The sequence below is a fragment of the Dermacentor silvarum genome, chromosome 4 (genome assembly GCF_013339745.2).
Source record: "Dermacentor silvarum isolate Dsil-2018 chromosome 4, BIME_Dsil_1.4, whole genome shotgun sequence".
In the NCBI taxonomy this organism is placed as follows: domain Eukaryota; kingdom Metazoa; phylum Arthropoda; class Arachnida; order Ixodida; family Ixodidae; genus Dermacentor; species Dermacentor silvarum.
Genome location: NC_051157.2, coordinates 38,825,821 through 38,853,778, shown reverse-complemented (window position 1 = coordinate 38,853,778; position 27,958 = coordinate 38,825,821). Strand labels below are relative to the sequence as shown.

General features: G+C 46.8%; 1 protein-coding gene across 1 annotated transcript; it reads left to right on the top strand.

Moving 5' to 3' along the window:
* Positions 1–140: 140 nt before the first annotated feature.
* On the top strand, positions 141–27,803 carry LOC119449826 (neuroendocrine convertase 1-like). Its single transcript, XM_037713096.2, is given in 16 exon segments — positions 141–449; positions 9,492–9,596; positions 10,214–10,324; positions 10,403–10,511; positions 16,581–16,618; positions 16,678–16,754; positions 17,385–17,473; positions 18,043–18,111; positions 19,007–19,424; positions 20,329–20,416; positions 20,418–20,486; positions 24,125–24,338; positions 25,301–25,434; positions 25,514–25,660; positions 26,799–26,911; positions 27,535–27,803. Coding segments are annotated over 15 exon segments (1,923 nt in total). The 5' UTR covers positions 141–296; the 3' UTR covers positions 26,901–26,911; positions 27,535–27,803.
* Positions 27,804–27,958: the final 155 nt, after the last annotated feature.

The following is a 27,958-nucleotide window of genomic DNA, read 5'->3' as shown; positions in this document are numbered from 1 at the left end:
CCACTGCACATTCCCTCAGACGCCGAGCAATTCATGTTATTCCACTCTCCAGTAGTGCAAGGTTTCCGTGCACTGACCTTGAACAATGAGGGGGTGAGATTGGGATGGGAAGGGTGGTGGGGGCGGAAAATCTCTCTATAAGCCCCTATGCGATAACAGAAGCAGTGCCGCGTGAGGCGAATAGGCGCCCCCGTAGGCGGCGCCGAAGAGCATCGGAGGCGGCGCGCGGCGAGCCCGCCCCCCTTGAAAAGGAAGCGGCGCCGTCTCTCTCGTACAACACAACATCGGCGGCAGGCATGCGAGCAGCACTGCAACTCCTGGTGGCAGCGACGCACCTTCTTGTGGCCACGCAGGCCCACTACCTCAACGCGTGGGCTGTGCGCATCCGTGGCGGAAGCCAAGTGGCAGACCAGTTGGCATACGAACTGGGCTACGAGAACGTCGGACCGGTGAGTACTTCGGAAGAGTGCCTGTGGCGATGCCGTACCAGGATGTGTTACGTCATCGCTATACGCTGTCATTGACAGACGGCCAATCGCCAACAACAGGACGAGGCTAAAGCCCGCGATAATTAATGCTGAAAGATAGGCCAGTCAATTGGCTTCCAGAACTGCGACACCGCTTGTACACCCTGTGCCCTGCCCGGTTATATAGCTGGTCACTATATGTCTCAATATTTAACGACCATATGACTCGTCCTTCAGTATTAGATAATTCGTACTGTCCGTGTCTGAGCACCCATATGCTAAATATTCTACCATTCACAGTTCATGGCATTAAATTAAACCCTTTACGATAATGATGAACCTTGATACAGAAAGCCCTCGGTGGGTGGGAACGGTTTGTAGCAGCGGCTGCCGGCCAATCCTGCCTTCGATACAGGTGAGAACAAAGGCGCCAGCCAATGACAAGTTGCTCTTGCGAGCGAAAACTTAGTGAATCAGGGGTCGAATTCACGAAGCCTTTAACTCTGTAAGTGCTCTTTGCCATTGGCTGGCCACCTTTGCTAATAAAATGTCCGGCGTCAGGATTGGCTACAATTTGCTCTTATGAAGAAGTCTAACGTAATGAAGAAGTCTAACGTAATACCTCTCTCACACAAGCACGCAAAAACTCTTTTACGTAAGCGGTCTTTTACCAAGTTGAAAGACTTTTTAATGAATAGGTGTTGCACAGCAGACACACAGCACCGACGATTTCCTTCTGGACACATTACCAAAAGCGTGGCGCTAGCGTTCGAAACAAAATCGGCCAAAACACACTGATGTATCTCGAAATATAAAGTGAAAACTTACTGTATTACACGTTTTTCAAATAAGTTTAACAACGTCAGTTAAGGAAACATTAATTTTAAGATTTATTGTAGAGTACTTTCAAGAGCGTTTGCAGCATTAGCGAAGTGCACATGCTTGTATGGCAACATTGAGCTTCTGTTTCCAGCATTACTGGGTTTACTATACCTTCTGCGAGAAAAAGAATTAATTTTTTTTTATGATGAGCCAAGGCAACATAAAATTATGCATTTGCTTATTTTCTTTAATATATGATAATTGCTGGCGCCCACTGGTTTTGAGGGTATACTCCTTTTCGAACTTCTCTTCCAGAAAAGATCGCTTCTGAAAAAGAGATCTTTCCCTGTCGTGTGTTTGCGGGCGAAACTCTTTTTTGGAAGAAGTCTTTTTGCTCAAAAGGCTTTCGAGTGCCCGTGTGACAGCGGTATAACAGACTTTTGTGAATGTGGGCCCAGAGGTCCTTGCCCTTCGCCTGCGTCATATACAGGTGGAACACTCACACAGATTTGCCTCCAAGGTGGCAGTATCGGAAGTCACTCGTGCGTTAAACCGAGCGATACGACCGATAGACAACGAACCGCTGGACAGCAAACGAATCACTATAATCACATTACTCCTGCGTCTATGGCGAGCTTGATCTTAACATAAACCCGGCCGGGTTGGTTAACTATAGCGCCATGCTTCTCATTCATCGTCTGCATTAGGCCGGCCGCAGCCATCATGTTTCAATGGCTGCGGAATGAAACAACGCCCTTGAGTGTAAATTTCGACGCAGTCATTCCGAAAGCTTACTCTACAATGGACCATGAAGAGCCACAGACTGTAAGAATTAGTTCGCAGCCTTAGACTGCACACCGTCTCTCACAGCTATACGATACACCTTTGGCACCCACCTGACAACCTGTGTGTATATTAGGCGCTGTTTAGAGGATGGGGGAGGTGTTACGATGTTTACTGAACAGCCTGATGGCTTTACATATGTGCTAACAAGACGTGGAACCAGAAAAATAAGCGTATACAGAACGCGAAATCCCGGTTCTCCGTCTTCTCTATAGCGCTATAGTTAGAATGTCACAGTCCTGGAATTCACACTAACTCGCCCAAATTCCTTATAAAGTTGTGTCCCTGTCCTTTTATATTTTTAACGTCACCAAGGAGGGCCAATAGTATTAAAATCTGCGACGCCCGTGTTTGGTGATGCTCTCGTGCATCGATAATTTTATACAACCAAGAGACAGTCAAAGGCTCTTCATCGTCGCAGTCCGAAGACAGCCTCTACTCATTTCGTTTCATTTATTTTTACCCTCGGTACTCTGCAGAATCATGGTCACTTTCCATATTGTCATGGTCTGCCCTATGCCCTATGGTATACAAGATAACATGGCAAGAAGATGTGCAGTGGATTTAAAACTACCTTACAATAAGAAAAGGGGGGGGGGGGGGAGGAAGAAGGAAAGACAAAACGAAATACGTGTTAGCAATTGCAGAAATGTATACAGAAGAAAGTGCAGAGCGCTGCGAAAGCTAAGCAGTCACCGTTCAAAAAAAAAAGAAAAAAAAAACTGGGGTATATTTATTTCACATACGTGATCCCGCCACTGCACTGTCAAGCCAATGTGTCTGCCGGTGCCGTGTTCTCGATTTGACTGTGCACTTTCGAGGGCACTCCCACGTGCGGCAAACATCCAGCGCGACGTCTCCTTCCTCCGGAACAAAGGACATTCCTTGTCCTTATGATGTCCTCGGTGCCAGTCTCGTTGCGCACTATCGTAACTCCACGAGATGACAACAACGCGCCAATGGACTGCAGTGCATAACCTCACGCGAATTCCGCCCCGCCATCTCCTTCCGATGGTTCATCCCGTGCTCCCCAATCACGCTGCTTGGGGCTTTGATTATAGGTCCATCGTTCGTGTGTTCCTTCGGATTTTTCTTGATTCGCGGGGTTTAACATCACAAAGCAACCTTGAGGGTATGAGAGACGCGTAGTAGCTTAATTTTGACTACCTTTAACGTGCGCCTAGGAGTTTGCGCATTGAGTTTTGTGCATTTCGCCCTCATTGAAATGCAGTCGCCCTGGTGCTTGCGACAGCAGAGCGCCTTAACCACATGAGCCACCGCGGGAAGTCATGTCCGGCTTCCTCCCTGCTTTCCTTTCCCCAAGGAGACAGTAGCAAGCCAGCAAAGTCTACCTGATTGCAACCTTGTAAAAAAAGAAAAACTTTAGTCTATTTCTCTTTTTCCTGCACAAGGCTTTTTCTTATTTTTTTTTTTTACATTCAGCCGCTACAGGTTCGATTGCTGTCGCGCGCCGCCAGTCGATCAACAATGGTTCTCACTGTGAATGCACTACGGCGAGCCCGATTACATATAGCCTTGCTTTCACATCGCACTCCATACACGCCTTGCGTTCCCACTCAGATTCACCGAGACAACAGGCCAGTACAGTTCACTGCTGCACAAGAGAGGGAGACCTAGCACGGGGTCCTCCAGTGATGTATACACAGCAAATAGTGTTGCGCGCCTCTGTCTCCATCGGACATTGTTCGTCCCGCATCGTAGTATCGTACAAAGCTTCGTAATCCCGTTTAGATTGGGCGGCGGACGGGATGTTCTATATAGGCGAGCGATTCGCAGATTGATTCAGATAAAACTAAAACAAGAGACCGATTCGCCCGAACGATAACGACGAGCTGAAGAGATCTCGGAGATATCGGGTCACTCCGTTCACCCCCCTAATTCCCGCCGTGAAGACGATCAAATTTCGCGCGGAAGTCTTTAGCTTGCGCAAGACACTGTATCCACATGTGTAAATAAACGTTTGTAGGGGTTGACAAACTGCGGTAATGTACCCAGAGCTTTTTTCTTTTTTTTTTTCTTACATTTAGTGTGATTCTGGGAAGGAGAGGGCGCATATAACCATTCGGCCCGGATTAATATTGGACGTGCGAGTAAGCCTCAACGCTTCGTATAGTCCTAACGAAAGCAAGACGGCACTGGGGGGTCTTCATAACACGATGAAAGAACGCAGCAACGTGAAAGTATATTCTAGTACCTGGAGGCTATATAGTTTGGGATGTACAACTAGCCCGAACCGCTACTTTCTTAATGCCATATTGCAGCGCGAAGGCGCACAATTACAAAGACGACACACAGAGTGACGTCACAGGCGCCGTGACGTGTGTCTGTGTGTCTTCTTTGTAATTGAGCCTTCGCGCTACAATATGTCGTTAAGCAAACGTCAACTAGCCCAACAAGTCCTCCCGCTACCCTCTTGTGCACTGTAATCTAATTTACACCCTTAAAGTGAGTAAGAGTGTAAATCTGTGTATAACTCCCGCTCTTACACCCTTTTAGTGTAAGGGTGTGAGTTATAGACAGATTTACACCTTTTCCCATATTTATTGGCGTGAATTATTTTACAGTGTGTGTGACGCAGGCACGTCATTGACGCTATCTGCCGTTCAGTCCGAATGAACAGAGAACGAAGAGACCGTCGCTCTTCATTCAGGCATCGGCAAAACAAATAATTCTTCCTCGCGTATTGGGTCACCGATGGGATCCGGAATCTTGTCAAAGAAACCGATCGTAATTTGAAAACTCTGAAGTAAGGCGACGCGCACAGATTCCCCCCACGCTCATGTTTAAAATCCGCAGTGTCGAGCGCCACTCGCAACTATATAATCAGCAGGCTTTTTTTTTTTTTCTTCGTAGGCGCGCTACTTTTCCGTAAAAGTGCAAAAATTAAGTAAATGATCACCTTCGCTCACTACTTTTGACTGAGGGTTCTTAAGGCCTATAAATGTAGAGTAACGAAGTGTGACGTGAACTTTGCAGAAAAAAAGAAAGTTGTATTTGTGGCATAAATATTTAGTTGCGCCAGACCATGCAGTCATCATATCCTACAAAAAGAAATGCTTAGGATGCTGACCTCCCATAGATGATGCGTTATATCATGAAAAGAACTCAAATATTTATTACAAGTATAGATGCACCGGTTACTACTGAGTAGAGGGCCTTTCGACCCACGAAAGAACACTAATTAAAAGCAGTGCCACAGAGTAGGACGCCCAACTGGTGCCAAAACTGGTAGTTCGCCTTACAATACATTTGTTTTGTATTGCTCTTCGTAATAAAATGACTTGGAACGTTTTATTTTGCAAAGGGTTTCGTTTACATTCTTCACTATGTTAATGTTCTTTTCTTTCTTTTTTTTTATGTCGTCACTAGTCGGAACGTTCCAACCGCGACTGAAAGGGTTATGCTATTTAACAACTTGTAGTTCTTTAGCGTACAACCAAAGCACGGTACATGAGTGCTTTTTTATTTCTTCGTTTTTTTTTTTTTCATTTCGCCCCATGCATCGGAATGCGGCTGCCGCTACGGGGACTCGAACCCGCGACCTCGTGCTCAGCAGCACGAGGTCTTGTGACTTTGGGTGAAAGACGGCTTGATCGTGAGATGACATTTCTACGCTAATTGTTGCGCGAGGTAACCTCGGCTGTGCCACACCACTCACGTCCTTGCGCTTTCGCATACCATCTGGTGAAACTATCAAGTGTCTGCGTACATTTTATCCTGACGTTCGTGTATACCGTGCCCAAGGTCGAGACTGCAGGAACATTGAACATTTTCCCTGACTTAAAGTTTGCATGTATTCTTGCGTGATTTTGTGGTTATATTATTCATGTTCATATACCTTGTACTTTTTTCTTTGAGATTTGTCATCTCGCTCTTTCTTTCCTCCTTTCCTCCCCTCCTTCCTATCTTTCATTTTTATGTCTGTCTCCTCCTTTCTGAAGAGTAGGCAGGCGTTGTGCCCCTTCTGGTGGCAGTTGCCAGCCTTGCTCCTCGCTTTCTCTTTCCTGTGTATATGTTTACAAATCAAATAATAACAATTATTCATGTTCAACTTTGTCGTCACTGTTTTTGCTAGCCTGCTGTACTATTACTCACTTGGCAAACGTTTTTTTTTTTTTCCTTTTCGCGTTATTCTCCTCCCATTGTGCAAAAAAAGGTGATGTATTTGACGTAGCTAGCTGTCAAAGGCCGCAAAGCTGTTGGGGGCCACTAAAAATAAAGAAATCATACCATGCTAGAGAGTCACCACGCGGCGGGTATGCGGAACGCTGAAAACAGCTATATTGCGTGTCTCGGGTACGCTCTCTGATGTACCGTTAATCGGCAACGATCCACACGCGGTCTGTGCCCTTAAGAAGTCAGTTAGCCCCGCGCGCCCAGAGCAGAGCTTATAGTCTGCCGACGTCAAAGGCCGCGGCAGCTGCTATCCACGTCAGCTGCACTCGACGGCCGCCGACTAGCCGAGTGGGCAGCGGCCCAGGCTCTTAGCAGAGTGACTTCAAGACATATACACGAGGCCTGCTATATGGATCTTCGTGCCGTGGTTGTTCGGAATGGGTCATGGAAAAGCTGTAGCGGCGGCGAGACGTCGGCATTTCGGTGCTTGCCTTTTTTTTGCGCGCGGATATTTGTGCGTGCATGTGCGTGCGATGTGCTGCAGGGCGGACGGATTTGTAGACAGCCATAAGAATCCACTCATGTATGCCGGCAAGCGGCTGTTAGGCGCTTGCGCCTCTGTCCGTAAGCGCTGCCCTCACGTCAACGTCTACAGGACTAGTTTCTTCAAGAAGTACAAAAGTAGCCACGACATTTCCCTTTCGCTGTTCTATATATAGAGCTCGCCGAATGAGTCGCTGTGAAGCCCATCCTAGCAAGAAAAGAAAGATTGCCATCCACCTAACTGTAACATAATGTTACAGTCGAAGATCATACATATACAGCCTGCTCAGAGAAAAGAAAAGTGAAACGAAAAAACTTTGAACTGAAGAAAGACATCGCGTTCACCCGGGAATCGTGCCATCCACCTCTTTCCCGACAGAAAGCTATACAGCTTCCGAGCCGCCATGACGGGCAGACTCGACAGCTTCCTAAAGGTTATAACAAAATAAATTTAACAAACTGTAGTTAACCAGTAAAAGCTAGGCGACAATATAAACACCCACGTGACCGAATAATCTAACCACAAAAAAGTTTTTCACCTAGCTGTCAACCTCCTTTTTCTTTTTACCATAAAAACATTCACCGTAGACGAAATTCAAAAGAAAACGCACTCAGAAAACGGGTGTTCCCCCTCACCCGCGGCGTTAGCGCAGTGGCTTTGCACTGCTGAGCTCGATGTCACGCGTTCGATAGCGGCCACGACGGCCGCATTTCGATGGGGGCAGAATGCAATACGCTCGTGTACTCTGCATTGGGTGCACGTTAAAGAACCTCAGGTGGTCAAAATTAATCCGGAGTCCCCCACTACCCTTGCATGCCTCATAACGAGATGGTTGTTTTGGCACATATAAAACCCCAGAATTTATTTGTTTTCTCCGCCCAGCGGCCACACACATCTCGAACTACAGGGCTTATACAATAGCGTGTCGTTTCCCGGAACTCTCGTTTAAGACCAGACACCGCGGCTGGCAAGATCGCGGCGCCAACACTGGCCAATTTCTATTTATTATTTTTCTCATCAGCACCTGTTGCGATCTCGAGCGACGGAGGGCGTCCGGGCTAACAGGCCAGCAATGCAAAAAAGAAATCGCAGAAGAGCGAAACGTCTGCTTAAGAGCGAGTAAACAAGTTCGCGCAAGTATAGGTCTGAAGTACAAGCGCTCTTTCCTCCTTCTATACCTCATGCAAACACGAGGGCAACGCGCGGTCTATCGCGCTGACGGTGGTTTGGGATCGAATTATCCGCTCGACGCACCCCGTGGAAAGATTGATGGGGCCTCAACAGCGAAGTGACGAGGCTGCGCGCTCCGCGCGTCGGACGATACCGCGATGACGCAAGCGCTTCTTCGGCGCGGTGAAATGTGGTCGGGCGTCGGAGGAAGGAAATACGACAAAAATCTTTATATTTCTTGAAGAAACATTAAAGAGGGTGCTAAGTTTGATCGGTAAATTACACGTTGTGGGTTCTGAAGTGCCCTTGGCAACAAAGGAAACGAAAGCACGGTAGTGCAAACTTAAAAAGCACATTCATTTCTCCGTCTATACAAGAATGGCAGCTATCTGAAATGTACCGGGTGTTTCAGCGAACACGTTTAAAATTGCTTTTTGTGGTACATAGCACAATTCTAGTCCGTGAGCTGGTCTGCTGAAATAGGCGGACATTACTTGCACGAAAAAAATTTGAAATGCATATTCGACTAATTAACAAAATGTCACTAATGACGTTTTTAACTAATTATCTTATGGTAAATAATGCAATTTACAAATTCTAGCCGGAGAGTCCGCAAGGTGGATCCGCTTGGAACGTATTCTCAAGATGACACCAGTTTCGAGATATTAATTCCCAAACTTTGCGGAGAAATGCACTGGCGTTCCAGTTCCATCAGAAGGGAAGGAAGCAAGTTCCCCCCCCCCCCCCCCCTTTTTTTTTTTTCGCCCGAGTCATCCACTACATCAGGTGGCGCTAGCATCGGAACACTCCCGCCATTTCACGTCATATTGTATGTGACCCCGATTCTCTCCACCACGTGTGTGTCACGCGGGGAAGCCGAATGCCAGGAGATGCGAAAGTAGTGTGGGGCAGACGAACTTTAAGGGAACGCGAGGAGGGAAGCCGACCGTTCTCACGACTACGGGAATAGTCTTGCTGTGAGTGAAGTCTCGGTAAACCAGAAAATACGCAATAACGAAAGAGTGGCTTGAAGTTCCCGGTGACATATTCACATACGCACGTTATCTGTTGGTGACTAGTAAACATATTATCGATAAACAATGATTACGTTGCATTCTAAAGGAGCGAAAGACTTAATATAAATAGTTTTGATAACTTTTTATACAGATACTGCTCTCTTAGAAGGGTTTCAAATATACGTTGAAATTCGTGATGTCATAATAATTTACCGGCGCCATTGCTCGGCCTCAAAGTTAAGAAAGAGAATTAAACTTTTTCTTTAATTTCCTCTCTGTAATCAACTGCTTGTGCCAAAAATGTCGTGTTATGGTTAGTTTAATATGAAAGGTGTGAGCATGCGTAAGTGCCCCTTTCGCGTTGATTGTAATTTTGTGACGAATGTGTGTATGTGCATCATTACGACGCACAGTGAACCGAAAGCAAGAGGCCCATGTGCCATCGTTTCAATCATTACCGTGACCTGATTCGTCTCTTGATGGCGCACGCAGCTTAGAGGCCTCAGGGACACGTATCTGCTGCGCAAGATGGACCAACCTGAGCGTTCCAGGCGCTCGGCACGGACTTTCACGCGCCGGCTGACTGAGGACTCAAGGGTATCGGAATTTTATAGCATCACACTTGAACTGCACAAATGTTCGTTCATTCGTTCGTTCGTTCGTGTTTGTTTGTTTCTCTGTCTGTTTGTTTGAGGTGGGTCAGTAAATATATATATATATATATATATATATATAGTGCATATGAATTATTCCTTGTTGGGCAGGTGATTCCAAGCGCTATGCACAACCGGAATCTAGTCAGCTATGACACTTCACTCGAAGAGAGATTCCAAGAAGCATCAGTCCTGTCTCGAAATATAAACGGACTCGTTGAGTATTTCCTCCACTGAAAGATCCCCTCGTATCGACAGTGATTCGAGTAATGTGAAACCGGCTTCTATGTAGGAGCGGCTTCTATATCAGGGTTGTCAGTATTTTTTTAAGGTGTCGAGGTCGAGGATTTTTCACTTAACGCAAGAAATGAAAAGTAAGAAATGACGCTTCAGAACTTCCTTAATCATCCGTGTCTCTTTAGTCAAGCTCGCTTTGAAACAACGTCAAACGACATCTGCACTTGGAACTCTCGGTTCAGGTAGCCTTCTATGTTCCTGCTTGCGAACTCGATCTTTAGTGATGTGTGCGAACGGTCCATGATCTGGACGGAACGATTGCAGGTCGTGTGGGCCGAGCAGCAGATGGTGCGACCGCGCGAGAAGCGAGGCCTGCCATCGGACTGGGAGACGCTGCGCTTCAACGACCCGCTGTGGGGCCGCCAGTGGTACATCGTGAGTGTGGTCAGCGTGTATATATAGCGCCGCACTGCTGCAGCTCAGCGGTGATGACAAGAGCGTTCTCCCGCGCAGCACGACACGCGCTCGTCGCCGGAGCTGCCCGAGCTGGACCACCGGGTCACCAAAGTGTGGGACATGGGCTTCACTGGAAGGGGCGTCGTCGTCACCGTCATGGACGATGGTCAGTCTCCCCTTTGCGGCTTGTCTCGGCTGGTTAGAGGTTTTGGGTCTTATCTTGTCCCCAAACTGTAATCGTCATCCGTCCTTGCTAACGTGTCCTTACTTGAACACTCACCCATCGCTACTGCCTTGTCAAGAATGCTATGTCGCGCTGAACGCGCATGCCGTTCGTGACATGGAGGTACCGTGCACGCAGCGTTAAAGAAAGGAAAAAACGCACGCAAGATATAGATGACGATTACTGTTTGCGGACATAGACAGGCCACAAAGTGCACTCTTCTTAGAGTGCACTCATTTTTCTCTTTCCTGTCTATTTAAATTACTTTTCTCTTTCCCCAGACTCTTTTTTTTTATTTTTATTTTTTTGTTTATCTACTGCCTTTCTTCTGTTTCTATCTCTCTGACATAATATTCATATTTTAATGTCCCTGTAAGCAGACCTCGTTATAGAAAAATCTTGAAGCGCAAGAGCAGACACGCAAAACAACATCGCGATGGTTACGAGATTTGTGACGCGAATAGCTGTGGTACGGGCTAGGTTTCAAGATGACGAGTCGGGGTAGTTGGTTATTATGTATTATAGAAAGATCTTGAAGCGCAAGACTACACGCACAAAAAAGTGAGGGAATAGAGAACAGGGCCTTGAAGGTCCTTCTTTCTCCATGACATTTCAGAGTCACGACTCGGTGACCAATGCCCGCGCAGCCACAGGACTCACGAAGGGAAAGGCGAGTCATGAACGCGCCGCGGCAAACCTTTCCACGATACTGCGGGCGCAATAGATGGGTTACCCCACCCGTGATGCGCGGAGGGCATCGTTATCTGATTGTGTTGCAGGGAACCGAACTTTGCGTCACGTGACCAAACTCTCTTCTCTCATTGGTAGAGGCACACACGGCATCAGGTACGCTCCACCAGTGGAAGTACCTTCGACTTGCACATACATCCAAAGGTCTTGGCGCGCTGGCAAGGTCTGTGCTGCAGACGGCAACGCCATCAAAGGCGCTAAACTAAAGAATGAGCTAAGAAAAGCTAACGCTTTATAAAGTGAAGGAATAAAAAACATACAAGACCACGCTTCCGCCTGTATTCCGTCGCTTCCCCTTGCTTAAAGAAAATTACATATTTTATCTCCGTGATCTAAAACATGGCGCCCATAAAAATTGCATATGTCGTTGGAAAAGGGGCGGGAGACGGGAAAAAGCGTTGGGGGATCGAGAGCAATGGACGTAACTGAAGCAGTTGTTTTAAGACGAGTGGGACATGCAGCTTTCGGGTCATACGAACTTTGTTCAGTTAAGATATGCTTCAAGTCAAAATTTCTTGTGATGGACCGTGCTTAAAAAGAAAGCAAGCGAACAAGAAAGAAAGAAACAATCAGACACGCAAGCAAACAACCAAGCAAAGAAACAAGCACGCAAGCAAACAAACAAACAAACAAACAAACAAGCAAGCAAGCAAGCAAGCAAGCAAGCAAGCAAGGAAACAAACACCCCCACACACACGGCATGAGATTACGCAATGACCTATGCGTCGTAAACATGGTGTAGAACACAATGGAATCCGGTACTCAAATCGACGGTTGACGAACAAAGAGCAGATGCTCTATTATACTTCAGGCGCAGTGGAAACGACCAGGAACATTACATAAAAGGGAATTAAAGGGGCCACGTGTATCAATGGCACCTGGAAATGCTTTTCATGTATTGCACTCTGTAACCAGCAAGACGAATAGGCTGTAATTTCTTTTTACTTCAATGTTGGACCCTTGCTGATCTATTGACAAGTGTGAATGGATTAAATAAGCGTATATTCCGCGTAGAAGCTCTCAGTTACCAGTAGCGCGTGCCCCGTCTATGCTTTTTTCCTACGTCACTTCTATTCATTATGGCGGTTGGATAACATAAAACGGGGTACCTACGCCGGCAGGCTCGAAAAGAAGCACTTCTAGACACGGGCGCCGCATGTTACGACCCATCATGTCTCTTCCGAGAAATCGTCGTCTCATCTTTTACAAGGCGGGGACGTAACCATCTATAAGTCGCCTAAGACTGACACAATTCGAGTTTGCTGCACGTGTCTTCCCCGTCCACCTTCGTGTTAGCGTTAGACAGGCCGCTTGGGCACCGCGTTCCAACCATGGCCAAGGTTGCCAGGCTAAGCCCGCCGGAAATCGCAAAGCCACTGTCAGCATTGCCATACATGTCAGCCACGGCGGAGCTAGCATGTCCAGTCAACACGCCTCAGATGGCCCTGCGAAAGGGCACATCCAAAGAAGCACTGCCTCGCCAATGGCCGGCGCTTTGTGTTACACGGAGCTGGCCAGCAGGGGAGGCATCAGGCGCGTTTTGTAATCGGTTCCCGCGGAGCTGTCGCAGCCAGCCGCCGGGATTCGCGCACTCGAGTAATTGCTTGCCTCTCTCTACGGGAACGCGTGTAGGACTGGGGGACCTAATCTTAGCCACCGCTCTCGACAGGAGCTAGAGGGACGCCAACGCCTCGAAACCTGACGTCCCCCCGGCTACTCGTTTCCTGCTTAAGGTCACGTGTTCATGATGGTTTTTCTTTTTTTTTTTTTTCACTTTGGGGGCGTGGTGTAGCCTGAAGGACGTCCCACATTCCGGCGGCGTGTCCCTGTTGAAAAATAGAGTGGGATATTTTTTTGCCGTGACTACAGAATTTTTCGACTGCTTCGAGAAAGGCTGCTCTTGCCAAGTGATAAATTTCTGTGGAGCTTTCTGACGTCCTGTCGTCATAGGAAAGTCGGTGTCATTTCAACGACCGTAGTTTCTATCGTAAGCCTAACGTTTTTCTGTTACGTCAAGCGCGTGCCGTGAGGTTACGTGCACAGAAGTCTGGTCGGCTCATCACGCTGCAAATGCCGTGGTCCTGGCATTTTCACAGAAACATTGGGTATTCCCTTCGGAGTAATCTGTCTGATGGAACACAATCCTTAAAGTAATCTTGCGCCAAAAGATTACGTTGTAGGATTTAATTTTCCACCAACCTGATCACTAGCACGGCCTACATATATCAGTCACGAAATCTTACAAAAGAAGGAAGAGAGAGACAGATAGAAAGCATACAATAATTTTTATACCTGAAAAGAGCTTTTTTTTTTTCTTTTAAACCAGGAGATGCAGAGTATTTTATTAGCTGCAGAAATTACATGGGTTGCGGATTCCGAAGCACGGGGCCGAATTTCTAATTAGAGTAAGCGCATTCCGCGAAGCCCAGATCAGCTCTTTATCATATATGCGGTGTATGAAAACACTGTAGCAATCCCGTCCATTCACAGCTTAATAAACAGCACCAAAAATATATAATCACCACAAACGCTACGTTTCGTTTTTTTTTCCCCGTTTACAGCAAGCCGCAATCTTGTCATTAAGCTCTTAAAACCTGCATAAAATTGCGAGGACCCTACTGAATGAAATAATAAACGAAAAGCTAGAGAATGGATATCAAAATATATGAATCAGGCCGTCCAAAAAGTTGTACCTAATCGTCTGTGAGAGACCCTTGCGAGTATGCCAAAACAACTAACAATTGAAAAAAGTTAGACCAGTAGCCTATTATCTTACAGACCATCACTCGTCAAAAACTTTCTATGATGTTTATTGGTCAAACAGCACAGCAATGTAAAGTGTAGTACTTTACGAGATCTTCAGGTTCAATTTTAGAGATGAAGCATTGGCTCTTAAGAAAGTTACGATGCATATTGTTTATTTAAGTGGACTTGCAACCTCTTTCTTTAAAAACTGGCTTGTATGCTATCAAAAAAGCGTGCTTGTCGCGTTTATTTGGCTAATAAATAATTATTGAGTGAGTGAGTGAGTGAGTGAGTGAGTGAGTGAGTGAGTGAGTGAGTGAGTGAGTGAGTGAGTGAGTGAGTGAGTGAGTGAGTGAGTGAGTGAGTGAGTGAGTGAGTGAGTGAGTGAGTGAGTGAGTGAGTGAGTGAGTGAGTGAGTGAGTGAGTGAGTGAGTGAGTGAGTGAGTGAGTGAGTGAGTGAGTGAGTGAGTGAGTGAGTGAGTGAGTGAGTGAGTGAGTGAGTGAGTGAGTGAGTGAGTGAGTGTAGGCAATGCAGGATGATACATGCACCGGGCGCATACATGCATCAGTAGGTATGATACCTCGTCCCTCGTAGTTTAGCTCTCTAGGCATATGGTCTGGCCTTGCGCGTTCTGAGCAGCAATCGCGACTCTGTCGGGGTGCACGTTCGAATTCATCATCATCATAATCATCATCATCATCATCATCATCATCATCAGCTGCTGCTGCAGCAGCCTATTTTCATATCCACTGCAGGACGAAGGCCTCTCCCAGCGATCTCCAATTAACCCTGTCTTACACGTTGCTAACTCGGGACAGGATGCTGGATGGGCACATCAGTCGATATATGTTTTACCTGCGGTTGATTGTCATTACAACCTACTGTTTTGTCCCTTCTTTTTTTCATCTCCCTCTCTTTCTACGTGTGTGCATTTTTTCTTTATCTTTCTGTCTCCCCTTACCCCTTCCCCAGTGCAGGGTAGCAAACTGGATATCTACCTTCCGGTTAACCTCCCTGCCTTTCGCATCTCCGAAATGCGAAAACATCCGTGTACTTAGATTTAGGGGCACGTTAAAGAACCCCAGGTGGTCCAAATTCCCGGAGTCCCCCACTACGGTGTGCCTCATAATCAGATCGTGGTTTTGGCACGTAAAACCCCATAATTTAATTTTTTTCGCATCTCATTTATCTCTCTACACTGACATACATAATCCTTTGGAATCATGTAGCACATAGCCATAACACCTATCGCTTTCATGAAAGAAAGATAGAGAGAGAGAGAGAAAGAAAGAAAGAAATAGAGAAAGAAATGAGGCAGGTATTGGCCGTTCATCTCTGCTTGGGCTAAGGTTACCAATACAATTTGTGTTGTAGTGCAACTTGTATTGCTAAATTGCTCGCGTATAGCCTAGTCACTGTGTTGCCGAATGCACTGCTTCATGAGCACACTGACGAAATCCGCGAGAAGCGTCCGTGCTAAACGTGCATATCAATAGTTCGCTAAAGCTGTCTTCTCCTTGGACATAACTACTTGCAACGGTGCACGCTTTACAGGGGCATAATTTCGTTGGAGTATTGCAACCTACTAATCAATGGGAAACGAGTCGGGAAGATCGGACAAAAACTCGAAAGTTCCCGCAGCAAATGTCAAAATGCGCCACAGTTGCCTCTTCCTAGAGGAGCGAGAACGTTACGAGAAGTCAAGCGGCAATTAAAGAGGCAAAATAAACGCAAGCAGCGTTTCTTTCTGACTATAGCTGTTCTTCGTTGCTGTTTTGGGGGCATCCGTTCGTTACTCCATGCCTCCGGCTTCCCTTAACATCATCAGACCCAGCAATACCCTGGTGACACAACATATTTTTAAGTCAGTTCTTATTGCCAACTGGTCTGTTTTAATTCTGAAAAAAAAAAAGTCGCAGGACGGTTACGAGTGTGCAAAGCGAATGTTCAAGCGTTGTTTGTGGTGCGGACTAGGCGTTTTCGCTCCCGATTTCGAGCTTTCCGAATCGCTTGGTGGTTTGAAGGCTCTGCTTCCTTTGTGAACAGCGGAATGCCGCTCTTCTGGGAGGGTTGCCACGTGTTCCAGAGGAGCAGGCAACCTTCCCGGAACGGCTGTTTTCCACAGCTGCTGGCAGGTAGCGAAACTACTTTATGCTAGCTAGGGTACCTGTATCCTCTCCCTCAGCCCCGCTCTATAACGGAGGACACGGGGACATCATCCAGGCACCCAAATGATAACCTAATCTTCGCAACAGCTAAGCTTCCCCATAGACGAACGACAACTTCGCATTGTTCTCTTAAAGACCAGGCAAGTAACTGTGCCAAGTGTTACATTGAACAATCTAGACCACAACATGCAATTTTTTCTGCTGAAACGTTAACTAAAAACAAAGCAGTGGTAAGCGCAAAATCTTTTTTTTTCTGAGATTCTGAGCGAAATATGCACGTTTCTCAACGACGTACATTTTTAACCGTCCCTGCTTCCTGCTCACGGATCGAATGCACGCTTCACGCAGGACTGGAGTGGAACCACACGGATCTGGTGCAAAACTACGTGAGTGAGAGTTTCTCTTTTGGCCCCTGCGGCGACTGGATGATATGGTCGTGACGCAGGCACCGGAGGCCAGCTACGACTTCAATGACGACGATCGCGATCCCTTCCCACGCTACGATTCCCAAGACCTTAACAAGTAAGTGCTCACCCAGAGGATATCCAGAATAACGTACAGGGTTCCATGTCTATCTAAAAAATATTATATGCCTCATAACTCACATATATATAACTCATAACTCACATAATCGAACCTGTGACCTCGTCACAGCAGAACGCCATATCTACAGAGCCACCGCGGCCAGTGAGGAGCTGAAATAATGTGCAGTAAGCATATTGCCGTGGACTAGCGCGTTTACTGAGCTAAAAGTAGGTGTGAGCTAGTTAGTGCCCACTGATACCTAATAATAATTACGGGGTGCTAATACTCAATGATAACTTTAAAAAATCGGGGGTTTTATGTGCCAAAACCACGAATTGATTATGAGGCACGTCATAATGAGGGACTCCGGAATACTACTTGACCACCTAGCGTTCTTTAACGTGCGCCCAATGCACGGTAATAATAAGTTGCGCCAAGTGACCTAGGCCAAAAGCGATGAGAATCGGCCATTCCTAAGAGTTCAGCACAACGCAACGCAAGAGCAGCAAATTTGTGACGTGTAATTCTGCTGTGGTAAAATTGAGCTTTCTCTTTGCCCGAACACCGAGGATGATGAAATCGCAGCTCACCTTGTTTACGGTGCCTTGTTGTATACTTCTTCCGCAGCCATGGAACCCGCTGTGCCGGAGAGATCGCCATGACAGCCAACAACCGGAACTGTGGAGTTGGTGTGGCATACGAAGCACGTATCGGAGGTGCGCGTATTGTTATTAGGCATGTGACGTCATGCATGCGCTGCTCGGAGTTTCGCACACACGGTCTGCATGAATGCGATATTTTGTGTCGCGACTTGTAAACATACAAAAATTTATGACGAATCGCAAGCAACTTCTCGGGAAACCTATGCAAAAGGATGAGGCATCATTATGTAAATGCGCTCGTATTGTCAAAGAAAATCGAGTGACTGTGCAACCATCTTTGAAAAAAGTGAGTGAGCGTGGAGGGGACAGAAAATTAGATAGATGGTACAAAAAAAATGATCTTCGACACGTGGTACAAAACTGATGAGTGATTCGTAAACAATTTCTATCAAGCGTTCATTTTGGTACATGTTAATTGTATATCTGTCTGGGATGTGCATCTCGGTGCGTCAAATTTACCGCAGCTTTCTGGAGGTGAGCGGATACACAAGTTATTTGATTTCTGATGCTTGCTAAGCATAAACACCAAAACAGCGACACAAAGACGAGATTTTGCAGCACTATAGAGCCTAAACCAACTAACTCATTCATTGCAAGTGAGAATCGTGCGACGGATCGCGCAGGTATCCGCATGCTGGACGGTGACGTAGTGGACGCCGTCGAGTCCACTTCGCTGGCGTTCAACGTCGAAGGTAAGCAGAGCCACGTATACTAGATTTCAAGGGGTAGCTGACAGAAAAATAAATTTTGTCATTTTTACTATATTTTTATTGGGTAGCTGTCCTACCGGCAATTACGCTAGGGAGCCTAAATTCCTCGAGAGCGCTATAGATAATTAATTACATTACGTTTCAGTACGACCAGTTCAAAACGCGCGACAAATACAGTGCGGCGTCGGGCGTGAAAATTGTGACTATTCACGCCGCCGAAACCTGCTGTGGCGGTCTCGTGGCACCAGACACCACTGACCCGCGCACACTATGACCGTGCTGTCGAATGCTGAGTCCATTCAGTACTTGATGGGGCAAGAGGGGAAAACTGGTTCCCCTGCATTCCTAGTGGCAGCGCACAATCACAAAGGCCAATTTGTCAGCTTTCAGCGACACGGTCATTGTGTGGCCTCCAGCAATCGCACCAGGTGGCTGAGTAATTTTGTTTGTGATATTGTTGTGATACCACGTGATCGCCATGCACCTCTGCTGTCAGTGACGTGTCTATAGTGACCCTTCTCACTTGGTGCTCGTTTAGAACGGGTCGCATAAAAGGTGTTGTAGTATATCATTTGTGGCGCTCTCGAGAAATTGAGCCTTTGTGTCGTTATTATGGACTCGACAGTTATCTCATAAAGCAAAAGAGAGAGAGAGAGAAGCGGCACACACAATTTTCGTGTCAGTACTACTTTAAGAGGGCACAAACCTGTCGGCGTCACGGATGACGCGATTGGGGTGGGCGGAGGTCCCAATCTGACTATAGGACAGATTCCCAATTTGACAGATTCTGACTATAGGACCTCTTTTTGTATTTCATATATATCAAAACATGTAACCACTTTGAAGCAATGAACTCTGAAAATTTGAAACCTCGCAGCGATCGACGTGTTCAGCGCGTCGTGGGGCCCTTCGGACGACGGGCGCACGGTGGACGGCCCCAAGCGGCTGGCCAGCGAGGCCCTCGAGCGGGGAGTGACCCGCGGCCGCGGGGGCCGCGGCTCCGTCTACGTGTGGGCCTCGGGCAACGGGGGCGCCAAGGGGGACAACTGCAACTGCGACGGCTACGCGGGCTCCCCGTACACCCTGTCGGTGTCCGGGGCCAGCCAGCGCGGCCGGTTCCCGTACTACGGCGAGAAGTGCGCCTCGACCATGGCGGCCGCCTACTCGTCGGGCGCCTACACCGACCAGAAGGTGTCCACCTCCGACCTGCACGACCGCTGCACCACTCAGCATACGGGCACCTCAGCGTCGGCGCCGCTAGCCGCGGGCATCGTGGCGCTCGTTCTGCAAGCCAAGTACGAGAGTCAATCATCAATCTCTAATCTATTCAATATCTATTGGGGAGGTTATAGCCTTAACTTTTCCTGGCGGACACAGTATACGAGGAAATATTGGCACGGCACACAATTACTGCAGATGTTCGGAATGCGAGACGTCAAAGAATAGGAGAGAAAAATAATGAAAATAAAAAGAGGCAGGAATGAGAGTCCTAGCACACGTAAATTAAACAAGCGTACGCAAACGCACGAAACGAAATTCAGGGAATTCACGCTAGCTGGTCAAGTCAAGTTCGGTGTCCCGTAAGGAACTCATCAGCAGATCCACACCTACAGAGAGCTAACCGGGAGGCTATAGCGCATAGCAGGGAGAGGGCGAATAGATGATCGCAGCGCCGAAGCGTCGAGAAATAGATAGATAGATAGATAGATAGATAGATAGATAGATAGATAGATAGATAGATAGATAGATAGATAGATAGATAGATAGATAGATAGATAGATAGATAGATAGATAGATAGATAGATAGATAGATAGATAGATAGATAGATAGATAGATAGATAGATAGATAGATAGATAGATAGATAGATAGATAGATAGATAGATAGATAGATAGATAGATAGATCCTAACGCCTGAAAGCAACGTACGGGGTTTTGAGACGCGCACCTGCGTCGTTTAAACGCGCCCCTGCATCTACTAGAACAGAAGCGCTTTTGAATTCCTCTCGCATGACAATGCTGCCGCCGCAGTTTGTAGTCCAACCGATGACCTCGAGCGGAACCGTGTGCAGCGACCACAGCAGGTTACGTGGGTTTCTGCAGAACGTTTACTTCTTTCGATTTTGTTCATTTATCGGCTCGGCAAGTTATTATGTTCATGTCGAGAACTCACGCACGCGGCGGCGCACTGTGATCGCAGCCCGGGCCTTGGCTGGCGCGACGTGCAGCACCTGGTGGCCTGGACATCGGACTTCGCACCGCTCAGCTCCAACCGAGGCTGGAAGCGGAAATGCCGCCGGCCTGCTCTACAACAGCCGCTTCGGATTCGGACTGATGGACGCGTACGCCATGGTTCAGGTGAGCTTGCTGTCATGCGCTGCGTGTGCTCGTTGCGGTCCTCTCCACCTACCTTCGATATAGTGCACAGAGGCGACCGTGCTAGCTGTGCATTGACAGACCACTTTCAGAGCGGACAGTTCTTGAATGCCGACCTTCTCAGGCGTCGCCGCAGAGGGTGGCGAAAGCATTGTTACATTTCTGAACAACAAGAGACTTGTAATAACGGCTTCAGTACTATGGTGTTGTGTCGACGGCGGTGTCAGCGCTAATGTGCACGGTCTCTATCTATCTATCTATCTATCTATCTATCTATCTATCTATCTATCTATCTATCTATCTATCTATCTATCTATCTATCTATACATACATACATACATACATACATACATACATACATACATACATACATACATACATACATACATACATACATACATACATACATACATACATACATACATACATACATACATACATACATACATACATACATACATACATACATACATACATACATACATACATACATACATAATGTATATACATATGCATATAAATCCATGTCCTTCTTATCTTTCTATCTTGCCCTCCTCTTTCCCCAGTATATTGTAGCAAACCGCATTTTCATATCTGACTAATCTCCCACGTCTTTCTTCTTTATTTGGTTACTCTTTGCTCTTTCTTTCTCTCTCTTTTCTTGGGATATCTTAGGTTGTCTTGGGTATGCTTCCTCTGCATTCTTTCATCATCATCAGCAGCAGCAGCCTATTAAGTCCACTGCAGAACGAAGGCGATTTTCAATTACCCCTGTCTTGCGCTAGCTGATTCCAATTTCTACCTGCAAATTTCCTAATTTCATCACCCCACCTAGTTTCCTGCCATCCTCGACTGCGCTTTCCTTCTCTTGGCACCCATTCTGTGACTCTAATGATAGAATGCCAACATTATACTAATCGATAAGAAGGAGGACGTTAAATAATTAAAGAATTAATTGTAGGCCAATAGATTACTTTCTATATAAAATAAAATATTCATTAAGATAATTTCCAATAGAATCAGGGCAACACTTGACTTCAATCAACCAAGAGATCAGACTGACTTCAGGAAGGGATATTCTACAGTGGATCACATCCACGTCATCAATCAGGTAATCGAGAAATCTGCGGAGTGCAATCAACCTCTCTATGTGGCTTTTATAGATTATGAAAAGGCATTTGATTCAGTAGAGATACCGGCAGTCATAGAGGCATTGCGGGATCAAGGAGTACATGAGGCATACGTGAATATCTTGGCAAATATCTACAAAGATTGTACAGCTACATTGGCTCTCCACAAGAAAGGTAGAAAGTTACCTATCAAGAAAGGGGTCAGGCAAGGAGACGCAATTTCTCAAAGGCTATTTACTGTATGCTTAGAAGAAGTATTAAAGCTATTAGACTATCAACGGCGAATGTCTCAGCAACGTTCGGTTTGCAGATGACACTGTCCTATTCAGCAACAATGGGGACGAATTACAACAAATGATTGAGGGCCTTAACCGAGAAAGTGTAAGAGTGGGGTTGAAGAATAATATGCAAAATACAATGTTCAATAGCTTGGCAAGGGAACAAGAATTCAGGATCGCCAGTCAGCCTCTAGAGTATGTAAAGGAGTACGTTTATCTGGGTCAATTACTAACAGGGGACCCAGATCATGAGAACGAAATTGACAGAATAATAAAATTGAGTTGGAGTGCCTTGCCAAATCCTGTCTTGGAGCCTACCACTGTCGTTGAAAATAAAAGTGTAGAATCATTGCATTCTACTGGTGCTAAAATATGGGGCAGACACTTGAAAGTTAACAAAGAAGCTCGAGAACAAGTAAGAACCACGCAAAGAGCGATGGAACAAAACATTTTATATAGGGTTAACTTCAAGAGACCGTAAGAGATCGGTGTGGATAAGAGAGCAAACGGGGATAACCGATATTTTGGTTCACATTTAGAGAAAAAAAATGGAGCTGGGCAGGCCATGTAATGTGCAGGGTAGATAACCGGTGAGCCATTGGAGTTACAGAATGGGTGCTGCATTCTTTGTAACGGCGCTATTGACCCTTTTCGCGGAGCAGTTTGCTCTAGAGGAACGAGATGGCGCTATCGGCGGCGCGCCATACGTTGCCTCAGCGAATGCACCCGAATACGAAACCACTACTGCTTCTGCCCTGCTAGTATGCCATCAGCTGTCGAAAATGCAAGTGGGTGTTCGCTCATGCACTGTGCCCAATTCATGCTGCAAAATGTGCAACGATAAAGGGAACGCGTGTGCGGTAGTTAGCTGCAAAAATAGTGATTCGCATATTAATGAATGGAATCAACCTGTGTCGCCGCTGCTACATAAGGACTGCCTGTGTTGTCGGCCCTTCGCGATGCACGGCTTTCCTTGAGGATAAAAAAGGATCATTCATCCGCCAGCGCTGTATAGCTAACCTCACAAGAAAGGACTTCAACTCCGCAACGTCAGCACTTAAGAGTTAGTACCGCTCGTTACAAAAGGAAGTAACGCCACTTACTGGCATAGTAAGTTTCTCGCACGTTATTTACACACATCTACCCCTACTCGCACGCAAACTTACACGCACCCTATCGCCAACGTATCAATTATAAGTGAATGTGCGCACACTTGAATCAATGTGCTGAAGCGTGAGTGACGGCGACTACACCAAGACATGAATGTTGGAAGCTGAATGTTTCGTGATGGTCCACAGAGTAAGCGATGGACTAGCGATAATACGTCTTTGCTACAAGCTACCACAAAGTACAGAACATTCACATTCCAAGATTTGTGCGCAGCAAGAACAAATCTATTGCAGCAGAGCACACCCGCGAGCGATTGGGCTGAAAATAAACAATCAGTAAACAATAAACAACAATAAATAAACAGTAAAGTTCCTCGGCCGCACCGAGGAACTTTACTGAGTCAGAAACATGACAAGCCACTGCTTCAAAATGTTTGCCAAATAAAGAACGAAGAGCACACAGATCCCGATTTAATTCATAAGCGGAAAGTTTGGGCAGCTTGGAATACATTTCTGGCCCCGCTTTTAATACAAGCACTGTATATGCTGCTCGCGCCGTTTGGACAAGTCGTAATGAGCTTTGAAAGCACTTACATGTCCACTAAAGCTGTGGTCAAAGCTTCATGTCGTGCGCAAAGCCACCGTCTAAGATATGCGTCGAAACAGAGGTTTGCTGCGTTGCACCAGCATCGCGCGCTTGCATTGTAAACGCGGAGGCAACGGCGGCAGCTGAGGCAAGTAATGGACGCGTCAGCACGTGATCAAACATGGCAGCGCCCACAGGAGCGCCGGGAAAAGGGTCAATAGAATAACGCATGCGCCATGCGTGACGTAACACTAATTACGTGTCGGTGTGGCGATTTGAGCGCGAAATTGAACTACAGAAAATATGTACTTCATTTTCTTCGCTAGGAGCCAACCTTGTCCTGCCAAATAAGTGCTATAGCAGAGTCTCAAAAGCATAATTAGATTATGCTTTAGTGTTGCTTATTAGAGTGGCTTTAAAGTTGAATTTTTTTCGACAGTTTCGATCGCCTTCCCTTAACCTGCGTAAGCGCGGGTACGGACGGCTGGCATTTCCACTAAACGTGCGAACGACGCAGGCCGCCCTGAACTGGACCAACGTGGGGCGTCGCGAACAGTGCCGGCTGGAACCGTCGGCGCTGCTGCCTCGCCGCATGGCATCCGGTCAGCAGCTGCAGTTGGCGTTCGACGCCCTCCTGTGTCCGCTGGCGGCACTCGAGCACGTCCAAGTGCACTTGGACCTGCAGTACTCGCAGAGGGGAGCCCTGGACGTGTACCTGCGATCGCCGGCCGGTTCGCTTGTTTCCCAGCAAAAAACTTCTCACACGCAGTTCGGATTTCGCAGTAGCCGATCGCAGTAGCCGATGGAGACCTGAACTTTGTATCGCGATTCTTTTCAGTTGCAGTTTTATGCGAACAAGCTTTAGTTAGTTAGTTAGTTAGTTAGTTTGTTTGTTTGTTTGTTTGTTTGTTTGTTTGTTTGTTTGTTTGTTTGTTTGTTTGTTTGTTTGTTTGTTTGTTTGTTTGTTTGTTTGTTTGTTTGTTTGTTTGTTTGTTTGTTTGTTTGTTTGTTTGTTTGTTTGTTTGTTTGTTTGTTTGTTTGTTTGTTTGTTTGTTTGTTTGTTTGTTTGTTTGTTTGTTCTGCTAGACTGCACTCCATGTAGCTTACATTGCGGATCCCTCACGCGTGCTCGCATAAGACCTGGCTACAATGTGGAGCTTCACAGCTAATATTTAGTGTATCGTAAAGCGTAGCAATGCAGGATGTGTCGCGGTCACCTTCACTGTTTTTGGGGGGATCAGGCGTGGCATCCTAGCCAGCCGGTGATGCGACAAAAGATTTTAAAAATATACGTTAACCGTGTGGCGTGCGTAACGTTGAACCTAGCTGCACAGTGGGCAGGCTGTTATGGTCGCCGTAGTGGAGGACTACAGAATAATTTTGACCACCGGGAATTATTTAACATGCACCTAAACCTAAAGCGCACGAGCGTTTTTTTTTTTTTTTTTTTTTTCATTTCGGCCCTATTGAAATGCGATTGCCGGGTCCAGGAGTCGAACCCCCGACCTCGTTCTCAGCAGCAGAAAGCCTTAACCATGCACTCAGCCACTGCGGCGGCGGGTAACGTGACGAGCTCGCTATATGCATGGACAGAGTCAAACGGGCTGTGCAACTGCCGCTACAGATCTGAAAGTCTATAATATACCCAGATACGCGCCGGCACTGCGTTCACGCCACCGCTCACTTCCTGCAGGCACGGAAAGCGTGCTGCTCTACCGCCGAGCCAAGGACACGACGGGACAAGGATTCCGCAACTGGACCTTCCTCACCGTCCACCTGTGGGGCGAAGACCCGCGGGGTCTCTGGGTCCTCGTCATTCGGGACAAGGTGAGCTCCTCTCGGCTGCACAACAGCCGTGTCTGTGAAGGACGTGCTCGATTAAAGGGAGTTGATGCGGGCGCTGCAGTTCGGCCAGGACAACGTGGGGCGACTGAACGCGGTCTCCATGACGCTGAGCGGGACAAGCGAGCAGCCTGCCTACCAGGCGGCGAGGAACGGACGTCGACGCTACGACGACGAACAGCTGGCGCACGGTGTCATCGACCCGGTCCCGGTGAGCGAACACGCATCAGGGAGTTTTTAGATAGAGTGTACAGGAGACGCACTATAGGGTTGCGTCTACACCTGAAATCGACCCTTATATAAAAGTAAATTAATGTACAGTCCATAGGTTTCAAGTATACTGCTTGAATTTCTTTATAGGCGTTTACTTTTGGCCAGACAAAGCATACAAACGCTCGTTAAGAAGTGTATTCCTTTATAAATGACTGACCATAGGCTTCCAAACGTGTTATTCGTAACTGCATATAGACATTAGCCGACAAACGCGCAATGTCTTAAATCCACCCATTGTTCAAGGCATCTTATATACGCTTAATATATAAGTGTATATTTTTTGTAACATGTACACAATTTTAATAAACTGTCTTCATAAATTATTACGAGTGGTATTCGGTAACAGCAACACTGATGGCTCTATACACCGCAACAACCACAGCGCCTCTTCAGTATTTATTTAGGGGGCAGATAGTGATTGTCATGTGCAGGGAGTGATCCTTCACGTGGTATGCGCAATCCATGCTCCGTCTCACCAACTCCACGTATAGTGCTGCGAAGGCTTGGGCTCGTGTTAGCTAATGCGTTCTGAGATCGAGCCAGCTGGGCCGCGATTTTGTATCGATGCCTTATGACTTATTCTATAGTAGTCTTATCATCCACCGCTCACGGCCGGCTGACCCCGTTGATAATGCGAGCGGAACGTCGCTCTGACCACTGACAAAGCGCGATAAGAGCGAAAAGGCATTATTACCGGAAGAGCATCGCTACAAAATACCGGACTTGCGTGTTCCACAGAAGGGATAAAGGGCTCGCCCATTGAGCACTACCGATTCGCGATATACTAATGAGGTTTTCAAACTCCACGGCGGAAGCGTGGAGGAGCCCTTCTTCGGGTTCTCTTTTCTAATAGATGGTGTCCGAATCGTGGCGTCTATGACGTTTTTCTGGCCCATGCAATTAGCAATGACATGGCCTTCGAGATCAGCTTCTGCTGCCCAGAGAGAGCAGTCGCTGGGGCGGGGATTTAGAACACAGCCTATTAGCTTACAGCCCGTAGCTTTCGTAGCACTGCACGGAGTCGGTGAGACGGAGTATGTATATAGACGGAGGTGTGGTGTGCGCGCGTGACGCAGGAGTACGAAGAAGAGGAGGAGGAGGCACATCGTGCAGCGGTCATCCAGCGGAGCCGCCTGCAGCAGGCGCTGCTCGCAGAGAACCTGATCGCCCCAAACTGAGCAAACTCCTGGTCAGTGATTTCGCTTACACACACCCTAAGGGGGATGTACACACGCGCTTGTTTTTCTGAAGGCACCCCTTTAATTCGCTATATATATATATATATATATATATATATATATATATATAATATATATATATATATATATATATATATATATATATATATATATATATTAACGCACAGCGGGGAATTTTGTTTAATAGCGCCGGAAGAAGAGCATGTACGCGAAGGGACACATCGTCCATAGCTGGCTTGTGGTGGAAGATGTAATGATGTTTATGTAGAGGACACATTTTCTCTAGTCCTTGTTCTGTATTTTTGTCTTTTCGTAACTATAACTTTAGTCCTTGTGCAAAGTGAAGCAGTTGTTCACAATATTTGTCAGGAGTGCTGGAGTCCTAAACGTTGCTATAGTCCTACGCGTCACATCAACGACATAAATATAAAAATTAAAATGACCACCTCTTCTCATCTACGTCTCCCCCTCACGCGCCCCCTGGAAGTTTAGAGTACATGCATAGTACATGCATGCAATGCCCGCGCTGTTTTCCACAAATACGACTCGCACACTATCATATAGTCATAGCGCGAACTTTCGTTCGTCATCATTGCTGCTTGACTTTTTGCAGGAGTTTCATCGCGGAAGACCCTCTTCCCCTCCCGGTTTTCCGAGTGCGCAGAACCATCGCAGCTGACGTGACGGCTGAGGCAGACGTGCGTCGATCCTTCCCTGCACTGAAATGTCACCAGCGCAACTTACAGTGAATGTCGGCAGATCTAGGCGGCCAACAAAGATCGTGTCGGTTCGTGTCCACGAGTCCCAGCGTGCAGAACATTATATCAATAAAGAGAGCCCAGGAACCAGCGTTTGTCGAAACGCTTGGCGCCGGAGCCACTACGTCGTGCGTGTTTGTTAAACGAGCTGGAATAAATGAAAGGGTGCTCATAACCTCCCACATATATGACATGACATGTGTACCACGTGAAACAAGAGTCAAGACATGCTGTTAACATGAAGTTGGTTGTTCGTGAATTGCATGGGTTACCGAAAAG